This window comes from Mastigoproctus giganteus, unplaced genomic scaffold (genome assembly GCF_048544385.1).
Source record: "Mastigoproctus giganteus isolate SK-2022 unplaced genomic scaffold, ASM4854438v1 scaffold_15, whole genome shotgun sequence".
Taxonomy (NCBI): Eukaryota; Metazoa; Arthropoda; class Arachnida; order Uropygi; family Thelyphonidae; genus Mastigoproctus; species Mastigoproctus giganteus.
In genome coordinates, this window is record NW_028328292.1 from 4,580,566 (window position 1) to 4,605,320 (window position 24,755).

Sequence of the window (24,755 nt, forward strand, 5' to 3'; positions counted from 1 at the left end):
CATTTGGAGTGACTGGATGGATGAAATCGGAAGGGGTTTTTTTTTTTTTTTTTTTTGGCTGATGCCGTATAAGCTTGCTTTCTTGCATCATATACCTCAACTAATGCTAAGACAGAGTCGTAATCATTTGACTGCTCTTCGTCGAATAATGTTATTACTGGATTCTGTGTTGAGCCCATTGTTGTTTTGTGTATTTATCAATGATATTGAAGGCATATCAGGCTTAATGTCCAAGTTTACAGTGATGTTATATTACTGCAATAGAATCTAGAAATGTTAGGCAGCTGAAGGTTAACTTTGACAAATGCAAAGTACTGCATATGGATAGCAGTAGCCACAGAGTAACTTATCATCTGTGTGATGCTACACTCAGGGTGGCGGAGAATGAAAAAGACCTGAGGTAATTATACAGTCAGACATGAAATTCTCTGAGAAGTGCTGGTATGTAGCCAGGACATCTCATGTGGTTTTGTCAATGATATGCAGAAAGTTTGCTAGCAGGGATAAGGAGCTGATTATACCCATTGCATAAGGCTAAGGTCAGGATACATCTGGAGTACTGTATACAGGTCTGGAATCAGGGGCGGACTTTGGCCCAGGCAGACTAGACAACTGCCAAAGCCCGTAATTTTTTGGGGCCTGTAAAACAGTTTTTTATTATACATTTTTTTCATTATTTTATTTTAAATAAATTTATAGTGTTCCACTTGTTTCACGCCGATCAATCAAAGCATCTTTGCACTGTGTGATGTCTGGTGAATCATCGTGCATACCGCGCCAGGTGAGGTATACACAATGATTCACCAGATAGCGCTAGTCACACATTGATTAGGTAGATTTAGTTACTTAATCAATACCTCTGTTGTATGTTGGTATGAACTATTTGATTTAAGTTGGCAACTTCAATAATAGAGTTCAAATGTATTTTTATATTTAGTAATAAAAGACATTTTTTAACCCATTCAACTGTGTCCTCCATTACAATTTCTGAAAGGTGCAACCCTATGTGGGGCCCGAAATGAGAATCTTGCCTAGGGTCTGATTTTTCCTTAGTTCGCTACTGTCTGGAAGCTTCATTTTAGGAAGGATGTTGAGCTATAGGTCTGGAGGCTTCATTTTACGAAGGATGTTAAGCTGCTGGAATGACACAGAGAAGGACAACAAGATTAGTGAGTGGAACAAAAAGGTGCTCTTATTAAGAAAGCAGTAGTAGTAATGGAGGCATGTGATTAAAGAAAGCAATTGTATGAGCCTATGTAGCATCAGCAAAGGGGGGAAAAAAAAAAAAAAAAAAAAATTTCACACATCCATTCCCTCTAAAAGTTTGTCTAGTTCCTCCTTGAATTTATATAGGCTGCCTCCATGGGCAGGAGCAGCAGTACATAGCGCACGTTTCTTGATTAGACCAGGGTTCAAGCCTGTGACCACCAAATACGGAGGATGCGGAAAGGTCAGGGAATGACCACCGCATATCACTGGAGCAATATGGCCTTAGTTGCTAATGGTCTTAAAAAAAAAAAAAACCCAAAAAACCTTGAATTTATTTAAGCTATCAGCTTCCACAACAACAGATGGAAATTTGTTCCAGCAATTAACCACCCGCTCACTAAAGGCAAATTTCCGCACTTCTTTTCTACAATTGTATTTCCTCGGTATGAATTTATGTCCCCTCGGGTTCGTAATCTTAGCAAGCGGAAGGATGCCATCAGAATTCAGCTTGCTAAACCCATTCAAAGCCTTATATACTTCAATCAGTTTATCACCGCGTATGTGCCTAGCTTAAGTTCTGCAAATTGCAGAACTTTAGCCTTTCTTGGTAAGAGGACCCCTTTATTCCACTCACCAATCTTGTTGCACTGCTCTGTACATGCTTAAGCAACTCTACATCCTTCCTAAAATGAGGCTTCCAGACCTGTATGCGGTACTCAAGGTGTGACCTGCCATTGCCTTATACAAAAGGATAATCACCCCCTTTTCCCTACCAGCAAAATTCCTGTATACCATAATACCCCATGACCTGCTGGCAAGCCTGTCTGCATTACTCAGGAAACTTCATATCTGACTGCACAATTACTCCCAGATCTTTTTCATTTTCTACCACCTTAAGTGTAGTACCACACAGTTGGTACGTTTCTCTGGGGTTACTTCTACACATATGCAGTACTTTGATTTTTTGTCGATGTTAAACTTTAGTTGCAACTTCTCAGCCCATTTCCCCAAATTTTCTAGATCCTGTTACAGTAACACACTACCATTACTGTCATTAACAACTTTGCCAAGCTTTGTATCATCTTCAAACTTCAATGTTAAGCCTGATATGCCTTCATCAATATCATTGATAAATATACAAAACAACAGTGGGCCCAACACTGAACCCAGGGGGACTCCACTAATAACATTAGTCTCCAAAGAGCGTCCATTGATTACCACTCTGTCTTCTCACATTCAACCACCCTTTTATCCATTGTAGCAACTTACCCTTAATGGCATACTGCTCCAATGTGTACTGTAGTCTTCCATGTTGCACATGGAAGACTACAGTACAAATCCAGTACAAATCCAGGCATATGATATCAAGATTATTTTTTGCATCCAGTTCCTTTGTGACCACATCATAGTATCCAATCAAATTTGTCAGACAAGACTTTCCCTTAACAAACCCATGCTGTGTCTGAATTATTACTGCAGTCTTGTCTAGATGATCCTGCAATGCATCTTTAACCAGTGACTCCATTATTTTCCCCAGAACACAGGTCTAACTGGTTTGTAATTACTCGTGTCACCTTTATATCCCTCCTTTTTAATTCTGGATACATTTGCCCATCTCCAGTCCATGGGAACTTTCCATGAGGCCAAGGATGCTCTCATAATTATGGCTAAGGGTTTGCTTACTTCCTTTGCCGCCTCCTTTAATATAACTGGATAAATCCCATCTACCCCAGGTGCCTTTCTTATGTTTAACTTCAACAATTTCTCCTCCACTTTGCTCTCAGTTATTACAAATTCATTAAGCACCCTCTTACAATTTGATAAACTTCTGGCATTTTCCTCCTTTAACTCCTCATGTGAATGTAGATGCAAAATACTCATTCATATTATCAGCTATCCGAGCAGGATCATCAACACTCGAACCATCGATATCAACTGGATCGATCCGATTCATCCCCTTCTAGAGTTTATATAAATAAAGAAGTCCTTGTTGTTTTTTTAGCATCTTTTGCCAAAAATTTCTTGTAATCTGCCTTCGCTTGCCTAGCCTCTTTTGTGAGCTGATTAAAGACTAGCTTATATCTGCCATAGGCTTATGTGTCTCCTTAGCCCCCCCCCATTTCATGGAAAGGCTTGTGTTCTTCAAATTGCAGCATCTGGAAGCACCTACAAGGTAATCTGATTGAGATGTTTTAAGTTTTTGAATGGGTTGATCAAGCTGAATGCTGATGGGATTCCGCCTTTAGCCAGTGAGTGGTTTATTGCTGGAATATCTATCTGTTGTTATGGAAGTTGATAGCTTAAATAAATTTGAAAAGAACTAGAGAAAGTATTTTGGAGAGGATGGAGAAGTATAATGAGAAGTGTTTTTTTTTTTTTTTTTTTGCCGATGCACATAAACTTGCTTTCTTGCATTATAAGCCACTAATAATGCTAATGCTGAGTACTCAATGACAGTATGAGCAGTGCGAGTTCTCACATTGTAGTGATGCAGCATCCACCCACCTGCATGCAGTTGTGGTTGTTTGCAACAAATGCGATCCCACAAATTGTGCAGTACAATTCTATAATAAGGTCCCATAACAGTCATATGATGTGGTACAACATGCTGGTAAACCATTCCTCGAATTTCAAAAAATAAAAGAGATGACCATAACCTTTCCTACAGAACCCACAATTTTTTTTCAGTGTTTGGGATGGCATAGACTTCCAAAGAAAGCTTTGTTTCTTACTCTTTGGGTCGAAATGATATAGCCATATCTCATCTGTCATTATCACCTTATGCAGAACTTCATTTTCAGTAACAACAATCTGTTGCAACTCATGACGAACCTCCATGCCAACTTGCTGTTGCTCATGTGGAAGTAGTCTTGAACCTTCTTGCTCAAACATGTCGTGTGCAAATGGTCATGGAGAATACTGTCTGCTTTCTACTGATATTCTCAACATCTCTCTGCCAGTTGCCTTACTAGTACGTGACAACCTTCTTTCATGATTGCAAAAAGGAGTGTTTATGGTTTATATGGTGACAGCAGCGGATGGAGCTCTAGGACTTTCAATTTTTGTGATTGAATCATGCCCATCTTTAAACATTTTAAACCACCTATCAGTTTTGCTATGCAGAAGTGTAGATTCACCATAAGCCTCTTAACATTTCATATGCTTCAGCTGATATTTTCTTTAAATGGAAACAAAATCATTGAGAGCAGCATACTGTTCCTCGCATTTCACGTCCATTGTTATGTAGGCAAAATTGAACAGGCATAAACTTGACCAACTGCCAAGGTCACACCATCTGTATGAGTCAGTTGCACAGTTTCCATGTGATGTAGCTTGGTCTGGTCTTATATCTTGCAGCTCTGTTAGAAATAGCAAGCAGCATGGTCGTTCATGACAAATTATGGTCGTTCATAACACATTTTATTGAACAGCACTTGTATTTTCATATGTCTACCGCTGTTTGGTGATTTAATAACTTTAAATTGCCATATTTGGCAATTTAAAGTTATTAAATTACCAAATAGGTCCCGGTAATCCAAAATATTGCCGAAAGACAGGTCTAATTTATTAGATTTGTCTTTTGACATCTCAGATATTATGTAAATGTGTATTATGTATATGTAAATATCACAGATAATATATGAATAAATTTGTTAGATGAAGAGGATGAAGATGACGTGAATGTTGAGGATGAAGAAGATGATGATGATGAAGATGATGTTGATGAGGTGATGTATTTTATTATTACTTACAATAGGTAATTTATAGATTTAATATTAAAGCACTGTAGATTTAATATTAGAACAGCAATGCAACTATGAACAGCTATGCAGTTGTGCTGGAAAGATACTGCAATTCAGGAATGTGTACCGTGAAGATCATATAAGAAAACTGCTATTAATAGTGGAAAATGATGCAAGGAAACAAGGTTATACAGCATCAGCAAAAAAAAAAACTCCTCTAAATAACACTGGCTAACAAATAACCAAAAAAAAGTTTTTTTGTTTGTTTATTTATTTGTTGACCAGTTTCAAGTGTCATACAATAATGTGTCCTATCTTAAAAATAAGTAGAAGTAAAATTTCCATTTTGAAATACTTTGATCAAGCATAATACACTACATACATTTTATTTCATAGAAATGTTAGTTGTGCAGAGTTTTTTTCAGTGTCTGTTTTTATTTCCCACTTAAGAAACCAGCAGTAATCGCCCATCATGGCAGTATCCCCAGAGACCTTGGCACTGCTTTGCCATCATGCATATGTCCTGATGAAGTGCTCCCCTTGCTCATCACTTAGCATCCACCCCGAAATTTCATGGAAAAAAACTGAAATGGGAATGAAGAAAATTAATTTTCAAAGAAATTTGGCAGCCCATATCTTTATAACATTGCAATAAAGTTGGCACCAGAGATTTATAATTATCTTCTTTCCTTCCAGGGAATTCATGCACAGCTGCTTTAAACAGTCACTGAGCGGTTAGTTCGGTATCCTGTAGCATTTGTTTCAAATGCATCATCTTCGAGGAGTTTCTTTGTTTCAGACCCAATGAAAATACCATCTTTTGGTTTTACATTTATTAAATTGGGAAATGGTTCCCGTAAGTAGCAGAATTTATTTCTTTATCCAGAGCCTTCTGGATAAAAAAAATTCTTCATTAATCCAAGCTTTATTTACAAAGGCAGAAGAAGAATGATTTTTGGTTCAACCATTGAAACATATTTTATGTTACTACTTTTATATAAAAATTCCTCTCTCTTTGCCCACTGCTGCATAATATAATGTTTTTCTGTTGTGCAACTATACAAACTGTTTCATAACGTAGAAGACAAAAGTAATTTGTGAAACCTCCTTCTAGACTAATAAGTTATCCACTTACATTAAGATCACCACAGACATGCCATTCAAATTTGTGGTACTTCATTGCTCTCAGGATCTTGGACATATATGTATATATATATATATTTTTTTTTTTTTTCATGCCAACAGCATGAAATAGGGGAAACTGATGGGAATGCATTTACATTATGCAGCAAAACTGCTTTTAATCTTAAATTTGAAGCATTAATAAATATACAGTACACTGTTGAAATAACGGAATATTCAAGCTAATGGCACATTAAGATTGAATTTGTTTAGAAATGGAAGATTTACCTCTATGATGTCTTGTAGAACACTTCAGTGTTGATACTCTCCGTCGTTGAATAATTATACAAATAGATTGCATGCATTCTACTCCCTCGTAGACAAGATCAGCGATTCAACAGCTATAACAAGTTGTTATAGCCGTTGAATTTGGACTTCGGAATGTCCCGCAGAAAGATATAATCATTCAGCAGATAAACCAGGTAGTGAACAATCCTAAAAGCCCGCACATCCCCAAATTAAATAGTAAAGAAACCTCAGCACTACGTGACCTTAAAAAAAAAACAAAGATATCATGATACAAAAAGCTGACAAAGGTAATACTGTTGTAGTTTTAGACAAGCAAGATTATATCAACAAATTAAATTCCATAGTATCAGATACTTCCACATGCGAAGAAGTCAATCCAGACCTTTTTTCCAATTTAGTCAACCAATATAATAAGAATTTAACGACATACCGAAAAAACAATTACATTACGATGGCTCAGTTAAAACAATTAAAAGCTAGGATGTACCCTATATCCACACTTTTTGGCCATGTCAAACTACATAAGACAGGTTTCCCCATAGTTCCATACAAACACTCTGCATTCTCAGTGTTAGCTTCCCACATATATAATATAGCGTGGAGATAGGAGAAATCCAAGGAGTCGCTAGACCCTCAACATACCAAATACCAAATATATAGTATAGTAAAACTGTTCAGAAAAACCATAAAATTTGGAACAAAAAACTGATTCACTATTTAACATCCTAAAAGATAAAACACTTAATGATAAAGACAACCTATTTTCACTAGATGTCACCTCTTTATATACCGATGTGGACATTGTATACACCCTGGACATCATCTAGGACATGCTAAACAAAGACCCTCTACCAGTTAACCATACAAAACTCCTGATTACTGCTATATTCGACCTGATAAAACTTTTAAATGAAGCTAATTATATCACCTTCCTAGGTAAAGTCTTCAAACAGTTTTATGGCCTACCCATGGGATTAAATCTAAGTGGCTTACTTGCAGAAATATACCTTACCAATATCGAAACAATACATTTAACTCCCTTTCTTCCACAGATCACCTACTGTGGTAAATATCTGGACGATACTCTGCATTGCAGATGCAGGGAACATACCGGACATCCTACAAAACTTAAATAATATCCATGCAAGATTAAGCTTCACACTGGAATCTGAACATACCAAAACTAAATCATTACATTTTCTAAATTTTACCCTCACATGGGTTATGAACAAAATTCAATTCAGCATATATAGAAAGGCCACCAACACTGGAATGCTTCTTCATCACAACAGCTACCACCCCTTCACCTATAAAAGATCCATCATCCTTAATCAATTTCTTAATGCCTACAAATACTCAACATCTGAATCAGTGCTAAACACAGAAATACAAACACTAAAAAACAGATTTCAAAATAGAAGTTACCCCCCTACCTATTATAAACGAAATACGGATACAAACAAAAAGCAGATTACGCAGTACCTCTCCTGTTATCAACAATAATAACATAAAAAAATTATTTTATTGCTTTACCGTATATTGAACAATGGTTCAAACAACTAAATAGTATTTTCAAAGAGACACAATTCAAAATCATAGCCAAACCCACAACGAAACTACATGCTGCCCTAAAAAACCACAAACGAAGTCCAATCCTCCTCCACATTCCAATTAAATGACTTGGTCTACAACGTACCTTGCAAGGACTGCAACTCCTCATACCAGGGATCCACTCGTTTTACACTCAATACGAGAATGAGACGTTAAACATCTGTCCTCTCATCGTGCTCCTTGGCTTCGGAATTCGCATTCCATGTGATCAGTGAAGGCCACACCTTTCTATTCAATGAAGCAAAAATTCTCAGCATCCAACATGATTACATCAAACTATTAATTTTGGAGACACTTGGAATTAAATTAATCAAAATTCAGTCAGTGTACATCACCCCATACCCCATCTCAGATTGCGCTTGCCATATCTCACTGTTAAAATAAATATATCTTAAGTACTACATATAATATCAAGCTCTGCTGTTGTGGATGGTAATAGCAAACTGATATATCTAATTTTTGCCACCAGCATAAAAGTTTGGGGCTATAATGGGTGGTGGCAAAGCCATCTCCAATAACAAAAATGAAATATGCCTGACTGCCATGTGTAAAACATTTCTGATCTGGGTGGGGGAGCCACTTATTGTTTAGAAATTTTTGATCAACAACTCTGCAAACAAAAACAAATGTTGAAATGCTATGTATCCTTATGCCATTGGTAAAAAGTAGATACATAACGGTGCCTCCATAGCCAGGTGGGCAGGAGCAGCAGTGCGTAGCACACGCTTCTTGATTAGACCGGGGTTCGGGCCCGTGACCACCAAATAGGAAGGATGCGGAAAGGTCAGGGAATGACCACCGCATATCCGCGGAGCAATATGGCCTAGTTTCCAATGCTCCTAAAAACCAAATAACAAACAAACAGATACATCACTCTGTCTGGTCTGTCATTGCCAATATGGATCCTATTCAAGTTTATTAAGATGCGATAGGTTAAATTTTCAGAGTGGCCAGTTTTAGATTCGTTCTGAATGAATAATGAGGTTGAAGTTATTCTGCTGACTGATTGCATGTGTTCTCCATTTACTGGGCAAATAGTGGGAAGTTGCTTGTGGCAAGAAAGGAGTTAGCTATACTTTTCACAGCTGACCAGCTGCTGGTGTTCTTTGTTCATATCCTTTTGCTGTTATGGGTATTGGAATGCTGCCAAACATACACCTAGAGGAAACCTCATTGATTGTGACTGACATATTCTCCAACTAACCAGCATAGCAGAAAGCTGCCAGTAGGAAAAGAAGTGTTCTGGTGGACATTTCATAGTTTTGCTTTACCTTTGCCAAAATTATAGGGTAGGAGATCATAAAACATTAATAACTCATTTACAAAAAGAGGTGGTCTTAAAATTTGAGAACTTCTTACAAGGAGTTCCTGATAGACTGACATTTTTGAGTGATTGATGGTTACCTACATGATATGTCACTGAGACAGGTGATGACTTGATGTTAAATAGATTCGAGAGATGACAGATATGAGAATAGTGATGTTTATATAGGGGGTGACCGACTGATATTCATGTGTTCCAGGAAAGAAATTTTATTTTACCTTTAAAACCTAATTCAGTAATTAAAATTTGTTTATAAATATTTTTTCAAAATATTTATAAACAAATGAATAACATGTAATAATCATATTAATGAAGTTTAAAATATGAAGATGCATTAATAAAAACAAAATAAACCATGGTAGAACATCAAAAACATAGCATTCAAAAATGCAAAACATTTTGAATATCTTTCTGATTGTAGTCATCTGCAGGGCGGAGGTGAAATAAGCTAGCCAGATTTAAGAAAAAAAAAAAAAAAAAAAGATTTATGCATTATGTTCCATTAATGATTTCCAAACTCCAGTTTTATTTATACTTTACATTTTTTCTGGACTGTAAGTTATTGTTACTAAGTATTTGAAACATAATATAAAATATTATATAAAATCATTCATTTTTTGAGACATTTAATACCAATTCATAATACAGCACTTAAAAGTACAGTAGTGTGTATTTAGTTTTTAAGGCAATTTGTTTGTTTGCTGATATTATATTGCCCTATTTATACCTCATATTAAAAAATATTGGATAATTGCAGTACCTATACTGGAAGCTGCATTTGAACCTGTGACCTTTATTTCTTAGGCAATTACATTACCCACTGGACCAATCCATCAATATGGGTTAATATTTTGACTTAATTTTGGCAACTATCATTCTGTGGACATTATAGGGATCAGAGCTACAATATTATCCACTAAAAATAACAAATTAGCCCCTGACTAGGGCATAATTTATTTCCTATGATTTATGTTAAAAAATTGTTATGGCCATATTTTTCATATAACGGTAATTCAGAATGGGTTTCAATCAGTCTGATCTTAAATTAGTATACAGGTAGTTCCCTCTTTACAAGTTCGCAGGTTTACAAGTTTTTTTTTTTTTTTTTCCAAATACCAAGTATCAACAGAATTGAAAAATGAACATTAATTGCAATAAATAAATAAATGCTAAACATTCATAAATACGCCATTTCAAACCACATGCGTAGTGATACAATGCATTACTACTGTGCATGCATTTATTTGTTCAGGCAGAAATAAAGAGGGAGGTCCAATTCAAAAAATTTTGGAAAAAATTCTATATTTTAGATGCAATCAAAATAATAAAACAGGCCTGGGACAAAATTACAGAGAAGAACATGAATGTGTGTTTGGAATAAACTCTGTCATCATTTTCAAGAACCAACAGAGATCGTACAAAATGTAATAGAAGTGGTCATTAATATTGCTAACCAATTGCAGCTTGAGTCTTCTAAACTAACGTCACTGATCTACTTCAACCACACCATGGACAACTCACAAATATAGACCTCCTTGAAATGACAATGTGAAGAAGCTGAGGAAAAAGAAGATTTAACAGATGAAACTCCTGTTCATTCCTTTTACTCTCAAGGGGCTTAAAGAAGCTTTTCAACACATAGAAAAAGCAATTGAGATTTTCGAGTGCACTAGGAAAGTTGCTACAGATTTAAAAAAAATGCTTATGCATGTTATCGTAAAATTTCTAAAGAAAAGAGAAGATTGTCTTGGAAACACAACTCTTGAAGCATTCCTGAAGAAGAAAACGACTCCTTGTACTTCCAACAAACCGAGTGCCGAGTCAACAATGAGTGAAGAACCATCAATGAGTGTGCATTTAGTCTATGATGATGAAGAACAAACATTCTTTAACATATGACATAAATAATTTATTTATTATTATAATTTTTTGATTTTAAAGGCTGTTTTAATTTCTTTGGATAAATAAATCATTGTTTAAGTATAAACTATTGTTTTGTTGACCTTTATTTAACATTACTATGGTCAAATTTCATTGTTGAAAATGCAACACCTGTTTTTACAGTAAGTCTATGAGAAAAAAATATTTTGCTCTACGAGCTCACACTAGGAACGAATTAACTTGTAAAGTCAGGAACTATCAGTATTTAACGTAGTAAGCACATAAATTCTTAAACATTGGTGGCATTGCATCTGAAATAATAAAAAGAAATTTTAGAAAGTAAAATATAAGTCGTGGCATACAGATTTGTTTTGTAAGGTGTAACCTTCTTTCCACAGATATACAGTGGGCCCCTGCTTTACAATTGGTTCACTATACAATGGATTCTCTATAATAAATACCGTTCATGATAGGATATGTGGTAAGCACCGGTCATTGTGATCATGTTTGTGAATTGAATTTTAATTCTATTAAACAGCGATTCTAATAAGTAAAAATAGGAGGAATATTATCCACTTTATAAAAGTAAAGATCACAAATTTACACTTTATTACATTACCAATTAACAAAATTAAATGATACATGAAAATCGGAAGAATATTTTCCACAGGTTAGCAAAATAAAAATAAAATTACACTTAATTATTACTGTAATATGTACATACTAACTAATTGATATTTCTGTTTACTGAATTTTTTTTTTTTTTTTTTTTTTGTGTTGTAAAATTTAAAACAGAAAGGATAAGCAATCAATAACAAAGAACACGGTATACACAAATTGCAACATGATATGTGCAAGTGAGATACGGAGTAACAAGTTTACCAAACTTAAAAAGTAGGAATGAAGAGAAGATTCTGAAAATTTGTTTTTTATATGATTGAAGAGGAAGAGGAAACACATATCACCATAATAACGTAAAAACCCACAGAATTCCAGCTATTAGTTATTATCACAAATGCAATAAGACTGAGTTTACTACCCGTTTATAATAGCTTGCACTAACAGAAAAGCCTAGTAAACTGGAAACTGCAAATTGTGTTTATTGTTTTATGGTAGTGACCTCCAGAAATGTGCTTTAGAAAAATATCACAAAGGCATTCAAAATTGATTCTTATAACCGAACATATGATAATGATGAAAGTGTAGTGCATTTGATTGATTTGAATTGGTTTTTTTTTTTTTTTTTAAATTAAAGCTGATTCCACTAACCAGTGATCATAATGTTAACCAGCACCTACTTATTTCACTTTATGATGGGAGGCTTGGAGACGATAGTCTCTGACCAGATCACGTGGTCCTTCCTCTCAGCCAATAGCAGCGTTTGTAAACGTATTGGCCGCATGTTTTGTGTTTGCATCCCTTAGTTGAAGTGAATTTTTATGTTGTGTTTTAATCAATATGTACAATTTCCATAATAAAAATCACCTTTTAGAGAGATACACAGTTTAGTTATATAGCGAAAATTTTAACTTCCGAGGTCTTGGAATGAATTGCTAAAAATGTGTTATCGGGTTCAAATTATGATATTTTCAGAGATGGTGTCTCTGGAACCAATTAATATCGTAAACCAGGGGTCCATTGTACTTGACAATACTTATGTTCTGATATCTTACTGAATAATATTTTATTATTTCAGGAAGACAGTGAAGGAGAAGATTACAATGGTGATGATAAAGAACAAGATGGTAATAATCTTATGTATTTATTGATTTTAATTGCAATTTACTCAAATGATTGGTATTGTGCCTACAAACTATTCATAAATATACTGTTTATCTCCAATTTCTATGTAATATTGAAATTCAGATAATGTATCAAATCACAGTTAATGATCTGTAAATGTGCACAAGCTGATAGTTTGTCACTGTCAGTTTTGTTGGGGGGGTGGAATAGAAAAATGTGCACTGCATATGCACATTAATGAGACTCGTAAGGTATGACACAAAGGTATTGATGCCAGTTTGTTATCAGACAAATTGGTATCCCACTTAGTTTTTTTTTTTTTTTTTTTTTGTTACCATAATGCTTTGCAGCAGAAAAACGTGCTTTTCAGTTTTAAAATAAAATTTTAAATATGGATAAATTAATCCTTTAAGGTACTCATCTAATCTGATTAGGAATGTGATCCTAGAAAAAGGGAAGGCTACTATGACATATTTCTAAAGATGTTGCAGTTAAAGAACAGAGCAATAGAGAAAGAAATCTTAATTGTTAGGATGAATATAGATCCTAAATCAGTTATAAGAATGCAACACAAGTCTGAAGGCAGGTCCCTACACATAATGCACCAGTGCAGAAAACATAATTTATAATCAAAACATAAAGAGTTTAATGGCATAAAGAATAGCAATGAAGAACAAACACATTGGACATCCAAGGATTGTTAAATGTAGGTAGTAGAAGTTTTTTTTTTTTCTGATCTGCACTGAAAATGCAGATCAGAAGCAGGAAAGTGTCAGCAGGTGTTGTCAAGAGATTGTGCAGCCTTTTGAAGCTAATGAAGCTCAGTTTTGGGGGATGGCATATCACTATGGATGAAACATGGGTGCACCATGTTTCAAACAAAAGAATAAAATAATCGAAACAGTGGAGGCATTCCTCTGTCAGCCATCTTTTGGGATATAGAAGGAGTTTACATGGTTGATTTCCTGGAAGGAGATGCCAGTATCAATGATATTATTCTGACATACTGAGATGTTTCCACGAGGAATTCAAGCTCAAGAGGCATGGGAAATGAGCCAGAGGAGTAATTTTGCATCAAGACAGTGCACAGAGTTTGTGACTCAGTCACCACTGCATGACTGTAGGTTTGAGCTATTACATCCTCCCTAATCACCAAATTTGGCTCCATCAGAATATTTTTTTGTTTACAAATCTCAAAAAGGACTTGACAGAAATTTAACAGTGACAGTTCTGTGATGGATGTAGTCAACAACTGGTTTGAGTCAAAATCTTCTGAATTTTATTTGAATTGGTGACTAAAGCTAGTAGATCATGCCAGAAAATGTGTTGGCTTAAAACTTGACTGTTGAAAAATAAATGGGTTTTTCACAACTTTTCAGCATTCCATCTACGACAGACTAGAAAGTTTTCAACCTCCCCTCATATAAATGATTCCAGAACTAGGGTCATAAACTCAAATTATGAGAAGAGGTTTAGACTGGATTGCTGGAAATTTTCATTTATCCAGTGAGTTGTTGATTACTGGAATAAGTTGTCTTCAGTGTCAACAGAAACAAGGAAATAATCATTTCCTTGTTTCTGTTGGCAAAAAAATTCTTGCATATCATTAACAGAACTCCATGAGCTGCACTGCTCAGAGAACATCATCTCAGACTGTACAATTACCTCTGGGGCTCTTTCATTCCTCATCACCTTCAGTATGGTACATACTCAGTTGGTATGTTTTTCTGGGATTACTGCTTCCCATATTCACCACCTTGCATTTATCAATGTTAAACCTCAATTGCCACCTCTCAATGCATGACATTTAACCACCCTACCAACCTTTATATCATCTTCTTACTTAGACAGTTTGCTTGTAATATACCTTCATCAGTATCATTTATAAATGTTGAAAACAATAATGGGCCTATCATCAACCCTGAGGGAGGATGTCATTAATAATATTGCTCCAAGAAGAGTAGTGCCCATTTATAACAACCTTCTGCCACTGAATAATTCCTTTATCCATAGTAGTAACTTTCCCCTAATGCCACACTGTTTCAGTTTGTACAGCAGTCTTTTGTGTGGAATTGTCAAAATCTTTACTGAAATCTAAGTACAGTAAACCCCCGCTATTCGCGGGGGTTATGTTCCTGAGAAATGCCGCGAATACCGAAAACGCGAATACTGAGCTACGGCTCCCATAGTAATAAAGGGGTTCCGTTCCAAAGTATGAAATATATAAGAAAAACTAGTCTAAAATTTTGTTTATGTATGTATTATATGTACCTTCATAATATGACTATGTACATAGACGGTACATAGTGAAATGCAAGCATATGGCATCGAAATGAAAATAAGAAACAATTTAATATTAAATGTAATATTTATTAGAAATTTCAAACAAATCTTTCAAACCAGTGTCTTTGCTAGCTAAAAAAACTTATCCCGCCAGTGCTATCACCAATTTCGCTAAAGTTTTGATAACGGAGTTTTGCCTTTTCACGAATAATGAGTGAACTTAACAGAATTTTATTTTGAGTTCGGTCTTCTATCCACAGATTTAAAGCTTTTCCATTTTTCTAATTTAACATCATGAATTACAGAGCAAATTTTTGAAGCAATTAGCACGTTTTCACGGACACTACGGCGGATTTTTTTCTTCAGATTTCTTGATTGATTGTACCGTTGACTCATTGATTTTATAATGTTTTGCCACTCAGTAGACACTTTCACCATTAGAAATTTTGTCTAATAACTCAATTTTATTCACTAATGTCATCACCTTCTTTGATAATTTCACATTCACATTTTCCCTTGTTATTCGTAGCCATATTTTTGTACGGGTTAGAAAGAACTTGTCCACAATAAAGTCACTTTCTTCCGTTAACACACTCGAAAAAGTCTGTTTTACACTGCAAAATGGTAGATTTATCAATTTTGTAAGCATATCAATTTATAAATTTATTCAATTTGGTAAGCATATCAATTTATAAATTTATTCAATTTTAAAAGCATATAAATTAAAAACAAACGACGAAACCTTTCATGGCAAGCGCATAACACATACCGAACAAGGATTAGCGAGAAACATCCACGCTCGCGATTTTGTCACTTCTCTCCCCCCACCCAATGAGCTCTGTTTTGACCGGGAAAGATAATTTTAGCCATGCCCATGTTTTTTTATGGCAGAAAATGTTCATGGCGCTTTAAAATTCGCATTTTTTAAGGTTTCATTTTATATGAAATCAGCGAATACAGATACCGCAAATAGCGGGGGTTTACTGTATATGATGTCAAAATCATTTTTTTTTTTTTTTTTTTTTCCCCCATCCTATTTTTTTGTTAGTTACTAGTTGGTAGTTACTACTATTGCAGCATAGATTGGTTAAATCCATGTTACTATTTCCATATAAATGCATTTTTATCAAGATAATCCTGTAATACTTCCATAATCACTGACTCCTTATTTTCCTTAAAACAGAAGTCGGGTCTGTAATTACTCATTTCTCACTTTTATCCCCCTTTCTGAATCGGAGAGACATTTGCTCATCTCCAGTCTCTGTAAGTATTTCCCCTGATTCCAAGGATGCTTTCTTAATGGCCAAAGATTTCCTTACCTCTTCTGCTGCTTTTTTAAATATACAGTAGACTCGATTTCCCGGTTAATCCAAAAATACAGAAGTTTCCAACATACGTAAGAGATATGTTCCAGGACTTTCTTCGTCGAGTTTTACGCAACTCGGGAATGACTAGTAACATATTGCTACTATATTATTATTGACAGATCTGAATTCAGTGCGATACTTGTTAATCTTTGACCATTTTCATACATTCTTATTAGTTTAATTTTCTGGTTCAAATCGATTGCTTTCCTTTCCTTGATAGATTTACTAGTACCGCTGTCACTTATTCTCTTAGTCAGAACCATTATAACGGTCAAAATGAAATTTCTGTAAAGAACTTCACGGGGTTAAGGCGAAAATTTACTATTATAACCCCGCATAAGCTCACATTTTACTAAAGCACATTTCTGGAGGTCACCAAAAACAATAAAAACAATTTGCACTTTCTGTTTTATTGGGCTTTTCTATTAGCGCAATCTATTATAAACAGGTAGTAAACTTAATCTTATTGCATTCGCGATAATACCAATAGCTGGAATTCTGTGGGTTTTACGTTATTATGGGAAGTGTGTGTGTGTCCCCTTCACTGAAATCTTTAGTCATATAAAAAAAAAAACTATAAATAATTGTAAGAATCTTCTCTTCTTTGCTATTTTTTTGCGTGTTACTCCAATCTCACTTGTGCAATTTGTGCGTGCTGTGTTCATCATTGATTGCTTATTATTATTATTTTTTTGTTTTAAATTTTACAATCCTAAAAAAAAAAAAATAATAAATAAATAAATAAAAAAATTGAGAGTGAAAACAAATTTACATAAATTTGTAGTTTCTTAAGTCAGGGAATTACTGCATCGAAAAATGTTCAGCAACCTATGGAAAAAATTTGGTGATAGATAAAAAAAAACTTTCCACATACTACTTGTGTGTCCAATACGATGCTTCCCTTTATTTTTTGCAATGTCGATTTTAAATCTAATAGCTTCTTTATTTTTTACAATGCTGCGTATGGTTTAGTCACCAACATTATAATGGTTCATTAGAGATTTAACGGATGCACCATTTTCAAACTTTTGAATAATTTCAAGTCTTTGTTTAACTGAAAGCGCAACTCTTTTGCATTTACCCATCATTTTCACTATTTCTAAATTAAAAAATATATATATATTTACCATTATAAAAAAAAATTTTGACATCCCTGACATAAATAACGAAACAAAATTTGTCTTTTTGTTGGCACACCAAAACAAACTAAACATTTGTCTTTTTTTTTTTTTTTTTTTTTTTTTTTTTGAGTGGTAGGTGTGAAGATGGGGATCTGCAAGTAATATGTACATTAATCTCTCAATGACGACTTATAACACTACTTCTTGTCACTTATATACGACTTGCAAAACATCTTTTTATAGTTATTACTTGAATTTTATGATTTTTGGGGTTTTTTGTTTTTTTTTTATTTGGAGTCTTGAATTGTCCAGGTTAATACGATCCTGGTAAATCGAGAGTCTGCTGTAATTGGATAGATTTTTGGCATTCATATATATATATATATATATATATATAGTTGATAGTTAGCATTCATATCCAGTGGGCCAGGTGGTTCATCCCTTTCCTAGAAGAAAGGGATGAACCAGATAATAAACCATATACTTCTTTGCTGCCTTTCTTTACATTCAGTAAAAAACTTCTCATAATGTGCCTTAGCTTGCTTAATCCCCTTACTGACATGATTACAGTATAGTTTGTACTTACTTTAGGTTTCTGTGCTCTGTGATAATTTTCATCATCCCATGCATTTTTCTTCTTGGGAAATAGTCTCATCTGACATCCATAAACCTTGAACAGTATCTCTTAGTTGGTATAAAATGCTTAATAGCTTCTGTGATTACCTCCCCAAATGCTTCCCAGTTCAAATTTGCAGTTGTAACATCATCACTTGGTCCCACTGAAAAGAATGTAATAACTTTCTAAGACCATTATAGTCACCTGGTGTTATAGCAAGGTGAGGTTAGATGCTACAGTTAATCTAAGTAATGCGTTGTAGTCGAGAAAGCTATTTTCGGTTTTATTTTATATTTATTATGCAGAGATATAATCACAATTTTTTTTAAAAAAGTTATTAAATTTAAAAACTCATTTAAAGCAAGAGTTAATTTTAAATGCACTCCTTATTAAATTTTTAAATAATGTTAGTTCGTCTTAATATTTGCAGTAAACATTTGACAATTTTTTTTTTTTTTTTTTTGTAGCAGGAGATAATTCCCCTCGAGGCCAAAAAAGAAAACGAGAAAGTGATCCAGGAGATGACTGAGTTGCCATCATCATTACCCATCAGATCATCTTTTCATGTGTGAGTGATATGTACAGTTATAGAGATCTCCAGTGTTGCCTTTAGCTCTTACTGTCTAGTTTCCAGGACAGTAGAAATTAAAGGAAATGAGGGTAGGCTATATATAAACCAAACCTCAAGGAGGAAGATATTGCCTTATAGTATTTATACTGAAATTGTGCCTGATAAGTCCATCGTGTTTTCTGATTTGAATATCTGCACCTTAATTGAACTTTTTCTTTTATTGTGCCTTTATTAGTTGATCAGGCAAAATTTGTATGTCTGTCAAAAGACATTTTTCTTGGAAATTTCATTAAACTTTTATTTTATTTGTAGGTTACACTAATGTATAAATATTTTGAAATCAAATTTTATTCCTTAAAAAAATATTACAAATAAACATATCTATTCAGCTTATTTTTTATCTTAGCATAGTGTTTGTATCTGACATATTTTATATTTTCATTGTACAGCTGTATAAATTTTTGTGTGGTGTGCATGTACGCATATGTGCATTCGATGCATAGGCACACCTGCAATATGCATGTGTAAAAGCATGTAAATACTTTATGAAATGCTTAGAGGATGCCATTTCTAAGTTTGTTTTATTAATGTTTATTTTTCTGAAACTATAATTTTTTAATCATATGAAAAGAATGAACTTTATCATCTTAAAAGATATTCTTGTTTAATACATTATGTTGGGATTATGTATAGTTGCTGCAATATTTTTTCCTCCCTGGCAAGTGAAATGGCAATATCATCCTTTAAAACAACATTTCATCTACACACCGAGCTTTGTATTTTTTGCTGAGTTAATAAATTTTTTATGAACTCAATATTTTTGTGTGAATACCTAATCTAAATATTATAAAGTAATCAGAAATTGAAGTTACAGATTAAATTTTCAGATTCCTATATTAAAAGAGATTTTTGTTATTAATTAAAATGGTTATAACAAAATTCTTTGCGAATTCTAGAAATTAATGATGATAATTATTAAAATTTATTATTTATAATTATTATTTTACTTAAATTTCTTATTTTATAAATTACTTATTAATTATTTTAAATAATTAATAATAAAATTAATCAGTGCTTTCCTTATTATAGGATGTGTCGTGTCAGGAATTCGTAACAGTGTATGCATAATCTCTTAGGAAAAATTTACAATAGAAGCCTGCTTAACCAACCAATTTATTTAGTATGTAAATTAATTAACAAGTTCCCTGCTGTTTATATTTGCAAGGGTAATTTCTATGTGCCTTCAGTGTAACTATTATATTTTTTCTAGATTTTGATTCAAGATTATTCTTCAGTAAGTATTTTTAGGAATCAAGTATCTTTTTTCCACACAAAAGAAAATGTCGTGTATTTGTGTCACCAGCACAGGAAATGAACTTTGCCGAATACAAGTTCAATAACATATGTAAAAGCAAAGTAACCAATTGGTTATAGTTTTTGTGTTTCTGATCTATGTGATAAAGGCCTGAGCTCAAATCCTGGCAAGTTGTTTTACATTTTGTGGGCTTTTTTTTTACACCATGTTTAAATTATACACAGAAAAAACCATGCAGCCCTTGACCACTGACATGGATTGCATGGTTTTCACCTTGCAGAAGCTCAGATTTTTCATCTGGCAAAATAAACACAGAGACCGAAGAATTCATGCAAATTTACAGACATAGTACACTGATTCATTGTAGCTTTAGTTGCTTTGACAAAAAAAGCACACAAACATTTTAAATAAAATCACCAGTTTTTGCAAGGAAATATTTCTAGTTTATATCATTTATATTGCATATTATCAGTTATGTTACATACTCAACTTCCCTTTATATTTCACTCCAGCTATTTATTCTTTATGAAAATCTGCACTTTACCTTTTCTTATTTTATTTTTATTTTCTAATTTTACCTGTGCTTCTTATGGAAAATACTAGAGGGAAAGGAGGGATAACAAAGGAAAGATATCAACAAGATAAGCTTAAAGAAGATGAAGATACTAGAGAAAGATTTAGAATGAATGTGGAGGAACAACTGGAGAAGCACCAACCTTTCTTATTTTATTTTTATTTTCTAATTTTACCTTTGCTTCTTATGGAAAATACTAGAGGGAAAGGAGGGATAACAAAGGAAAGATATCAACAAGATAAGCTTAAAGAAGATGAAGATACTAGAGAAAGATTTAGAATGAATGTGTAGGAACAACTGGAGAAGCACCAACCACAGGTAGGTGAGCCCATCAATAAAAAATGGGAAGATATTAAGGAAGCACTGTGTAGCAGCAGAAGAGGCACTTGGAGTGGAACAAAAAAGAGTGAGAAATAACTGGTTCGACCAGGACTGTGAGAAGATCCTGGAAGAACGAAACCAAGCTAGGCAGAAAATGTTACAGAAAGAGAGAAAGTAGAAAGAACACTGAGGACTACAGAGTTAAAAGAGCTGAAGCAAAGTCAGTATGTAGAAAAGAGAATGGTAAAAAAGGGAAGAACAGAAAAAATGCAAGAAGAATACAACACAGGGCAGATTAGGAAATTCTATACAGTAGGAAACATAAAAAAAAGGTTTCCAGCTGTGCCTTAACCTGTGCAGGAATAAGAAAGGAGAAATAGTGGGCAGAATAGCAGAGATCACAGAAGTTTGGAAGGAGCATTTTAATTCCTTACTTAATAAAAAAACAGGCATGCCCAGAAGAAATTATAGAAAAGAAATAGAAGAAACAGATAATGTTGAAGGTATCTTGGGCCCAACAATAGAAGTACCGGATGCAGTCCAAAGGGCTAAACATAACAACGCACTTGGAGAAGATAACATCCCAGCAGAACTCGTAAAGGCAGGCAGTGAGAAACTGATCCAAAAATTACATCAGCTTATATTGGACATGTGGGAAAGAGAAGAATTGCCAAATGACTGGAAGACCGGTAATCATCCCAATCCACAAGAAGGGAGACAAACTAATTTGTGGGAATTAAGGAGGAGTTGCCCTACTTAGTGCAACATAAAAGATTTTATCATTCATTCTGACTAGAAGAATATCAAGATTGGCAGAAGGAATAGTTGGTGAATATCAGTGGGTTCCGTGCAGGGAGGTCGACTGTTGACCATATTTCCACCTTCAGACAGATCTTGGAGAAGTGCTATGAATATAATTTAGATCTGCACCATCTCTTTATTGTTGTTGTTGTTATTTGGTTTTTAGGAGCATTAGCAACTAAGGCCATATTGCTCTGGGAATATGCGGTGGTCATTCCCTGACCTTTCCGCATCCTCCGTATTTGGTGGTCACGGGGCTCGAACCCTGGTCTAATCAAGAAGCGTGTGCTACGCACTGCTGCTCCTGCCTACCTGGCTACGGAGGCACCTATCTCTTTATTGATTTCAGCACGGCATATCGTAGTGTGGATAGAGTGGAGCTATTGAAAACGATGGGAAGCCTGTAATACCAAAAAAGCTTGTAAGGCTGACAAAGATCATTCTGGAAGGAAGCAAGTATAAGGTTAAGGTGCAAAGGAATCTGTCAGAATCCTTCAAAGTGAGGAGAGGGCAGAGACAAGGGGACCCTTTGTCGCCAGTCCTTTTTAACTTGATATTGGAGAGGGTTATGAGAAAAGTATCGGCCACCACCACCAACCTCCAATGGATCATATATAACAGACTCTATCAGCACAGCCTATGCAGATGTAGTGATGACTGCAAGAAACCCACATATTCTGAGGGCAGCTTTTGAAGAGTTGGAGAAAGAAGCAGAAAGGGTTGGGTTGAAGGCAAATTAAAATAAAACAAAGTTTATGATTACAGGTTGGAGGGAGAGACAAAGTACTGAACAGATCTGGCAAACAGTGAAGCATAGTTTCAATAGATCAGAATCCTTCAAATATCTGGGAGTTATGATTCAACATGATAGTAGTAATACCCCAGAAATTCATGCTCGTCTTAATGCTGGTGATAGATGCTGTATTTCCCTGCAGAAACACTTTTGATCAAAACTGCTCTCTAGAAGAACAAAATTTGTGTTATAACAGTGATACGACCTGTCATGGCTTACAGGTGCTTAAAAAGAAGGACAAAAAAATCTTTAAATGTGTAGGAAAAGAAGATATTAAGGAAAATCTTTGGCCCCATAAAAGTTGGGGAAGAGTGGCAAATAAGGACAAACCAAGAGCTGAAGGAACTTTATGGAGAACCAGATATGGTAGTAGTGATAAAGAACTCAAGACTTAGATAGGCAGGCCATGTGATACGAATGGAGGAAAACAGATGGCCAAGGAAAGCAATGGAAGGGCAACCAGGAGGAAGAAGATTGAGAGGAAGACCGAGAGGGAGATGAATGGATGACATAGAGAATGACTTACAACAACTTAGGGTGAAACAATGGAGGACAGTGACCAGGGAAAGAGACAGCTGAAAGAAAATCATTGAGAAGGCCAAGGTTCTAAAAGGACTGTAGCGAGGTCAAGTAAGTAAGTAATGAAAATACTAAACTGATAAAATAACTTTCACAAAAGCAAAGAACTTATGAAACTGTGAACCAAGTGTACAGCTTTTATAGTGCTCTCTAGACAGTGTAATTGATGCTAGCAAAATCCCAGCCATCATGCAAATAGCCCATGGTTCAGTCAGTGTGCCAATATTGATCAGTTATTCATTTCATGTGCCTTTCCTTTCACAGTACTCATTTGTCGACCACAATTGAACATACACATTTGCATTAAGGTACAACACTTTCAGTTTGTTTTGATGAAAGTTTATGTTCTGGCAGGGAACATATTAATGTTCCCTGCCAGAACATAGATAAGAAAAGAAAGAGTTATTGTTTTTATGAAACTAAATTCATTGCTCTTGAAAGACCTGATAAAGGTGAATGTCTAAAAAAAAATGCTGTTGAATTAGATGTGGGCAAGTCAAATTTACTCAGTTTATTTCACAAGGGTTATGTTCTTGCTTTAAAGAAACCAGAATTAAAGATAGTAGACAGTACATTATGGCTATAGTTTTTGCAAGAGAGACAACATGGAATTCCAGTCACTGGATCCATAAAAGCAGCACCAAAGGAAAGGACTTGGTCTTGCATCAAAGGTTGATGGTGCAGAAAGGTTTACAGCAAGTGATAGATTGATTGGAAGTTAGAAAAAATCTCATAGTATTCATGTATTGAGTATTAGTAGGGAGAGATTATCTGCTGATCAACCTGCTGCTTAAAAAATTTACAGAAGATTTAAGATCATTTATCAAAACAGAAAAATTGATTGGAGAACAATTTGGCCAAAACACAAATTATAACGTGTTATCTACAATAACAAAAGCAGTTGAACTTGCAACAATGTAACTAGAACTTGCAAATTCATAGTTTTTGCTGTTGGTAAATCAACTAGTTATTAAACTAATCATTATTAAATCAACTAATTATTAAAAAATATTAATAAACTAATTCTAGATTTTTTAAAAATATAATTTTTTTATATATACCAGTTTACTACAACTCGCAGAAATCATCCTGGATGGACTCATGAATGGATTTTTTTCATGAATTTGTATCTTCTCTAAAGAAACACTGGAGGAAAATTAACTGACATGAAAAGGCTATTCTCTTTGTGGATAACCCCTTCATATCTGAGTTGTGAATAACTGAAAGAAGGGACATAAAGGATATGTTTTTACCATCAAGTGTAACATCCTTAATCCATCCTATGGATCACAGAATGCTTAATTTCAAATTTCTAAAATGACTAAAGAGATCAATGTAGGGAAAAAAAATTTTTGTTCAGTTTCGTTAAAAAAGAGAATAAATGAATATAGGTCTTAGAGAATTGTTGAAAATCATTAATACAAAAGATGTTTACAATATAGTACTAGCATGAAACAAAATTCCATTCAACA

At 34.4% G+C, this 24,755-nt stretch overlaps 1 protein-coding gene across 2 annotated transcripts in view; it reads left to right on the forward strand.

The window, feature by feature from the left end:
• LOC150074916 (acidic leucine-rich nuclear phosphoprotein 32 family member D-like) overlaps positions 1 to 20,070 on the forward strand; it is a 159,302-nt gene extending 139,232 nt beyond the window's left edge. The window contains exons 6-9 of one of the 2 annotated variants that reach the window (XM_090389394.1): positions 4,867 to 4,937; positions 12,896 to 12,944; positions 18,797 to 18,897; positions 19,990 to 20,070. In XM_090389394.1, the coding sequence (XP_090245520.1) occupies positions 4,867 to 4,937; positions 12,896 to 12,944; positions 18,797 to 18,858 (182 nt within the window). In that variant the 3' untranslated portion in view covers positions 18,859 to 18,897; positions 19,990 to 20,070. Of the gene's footprint in view, positions 1 to 4,866; positions 4,938 to 12,895; positions 12,945 to 18,796; positions 19,213 to 19,989 lie in introns of those variants that run through there. The other variant, XM_090389393.1, reaches the window with a different exon arrangement.
• The last annotated feature ends 4,685 nt before the right edge of the window (positions 20,071 to 24,755 follow it).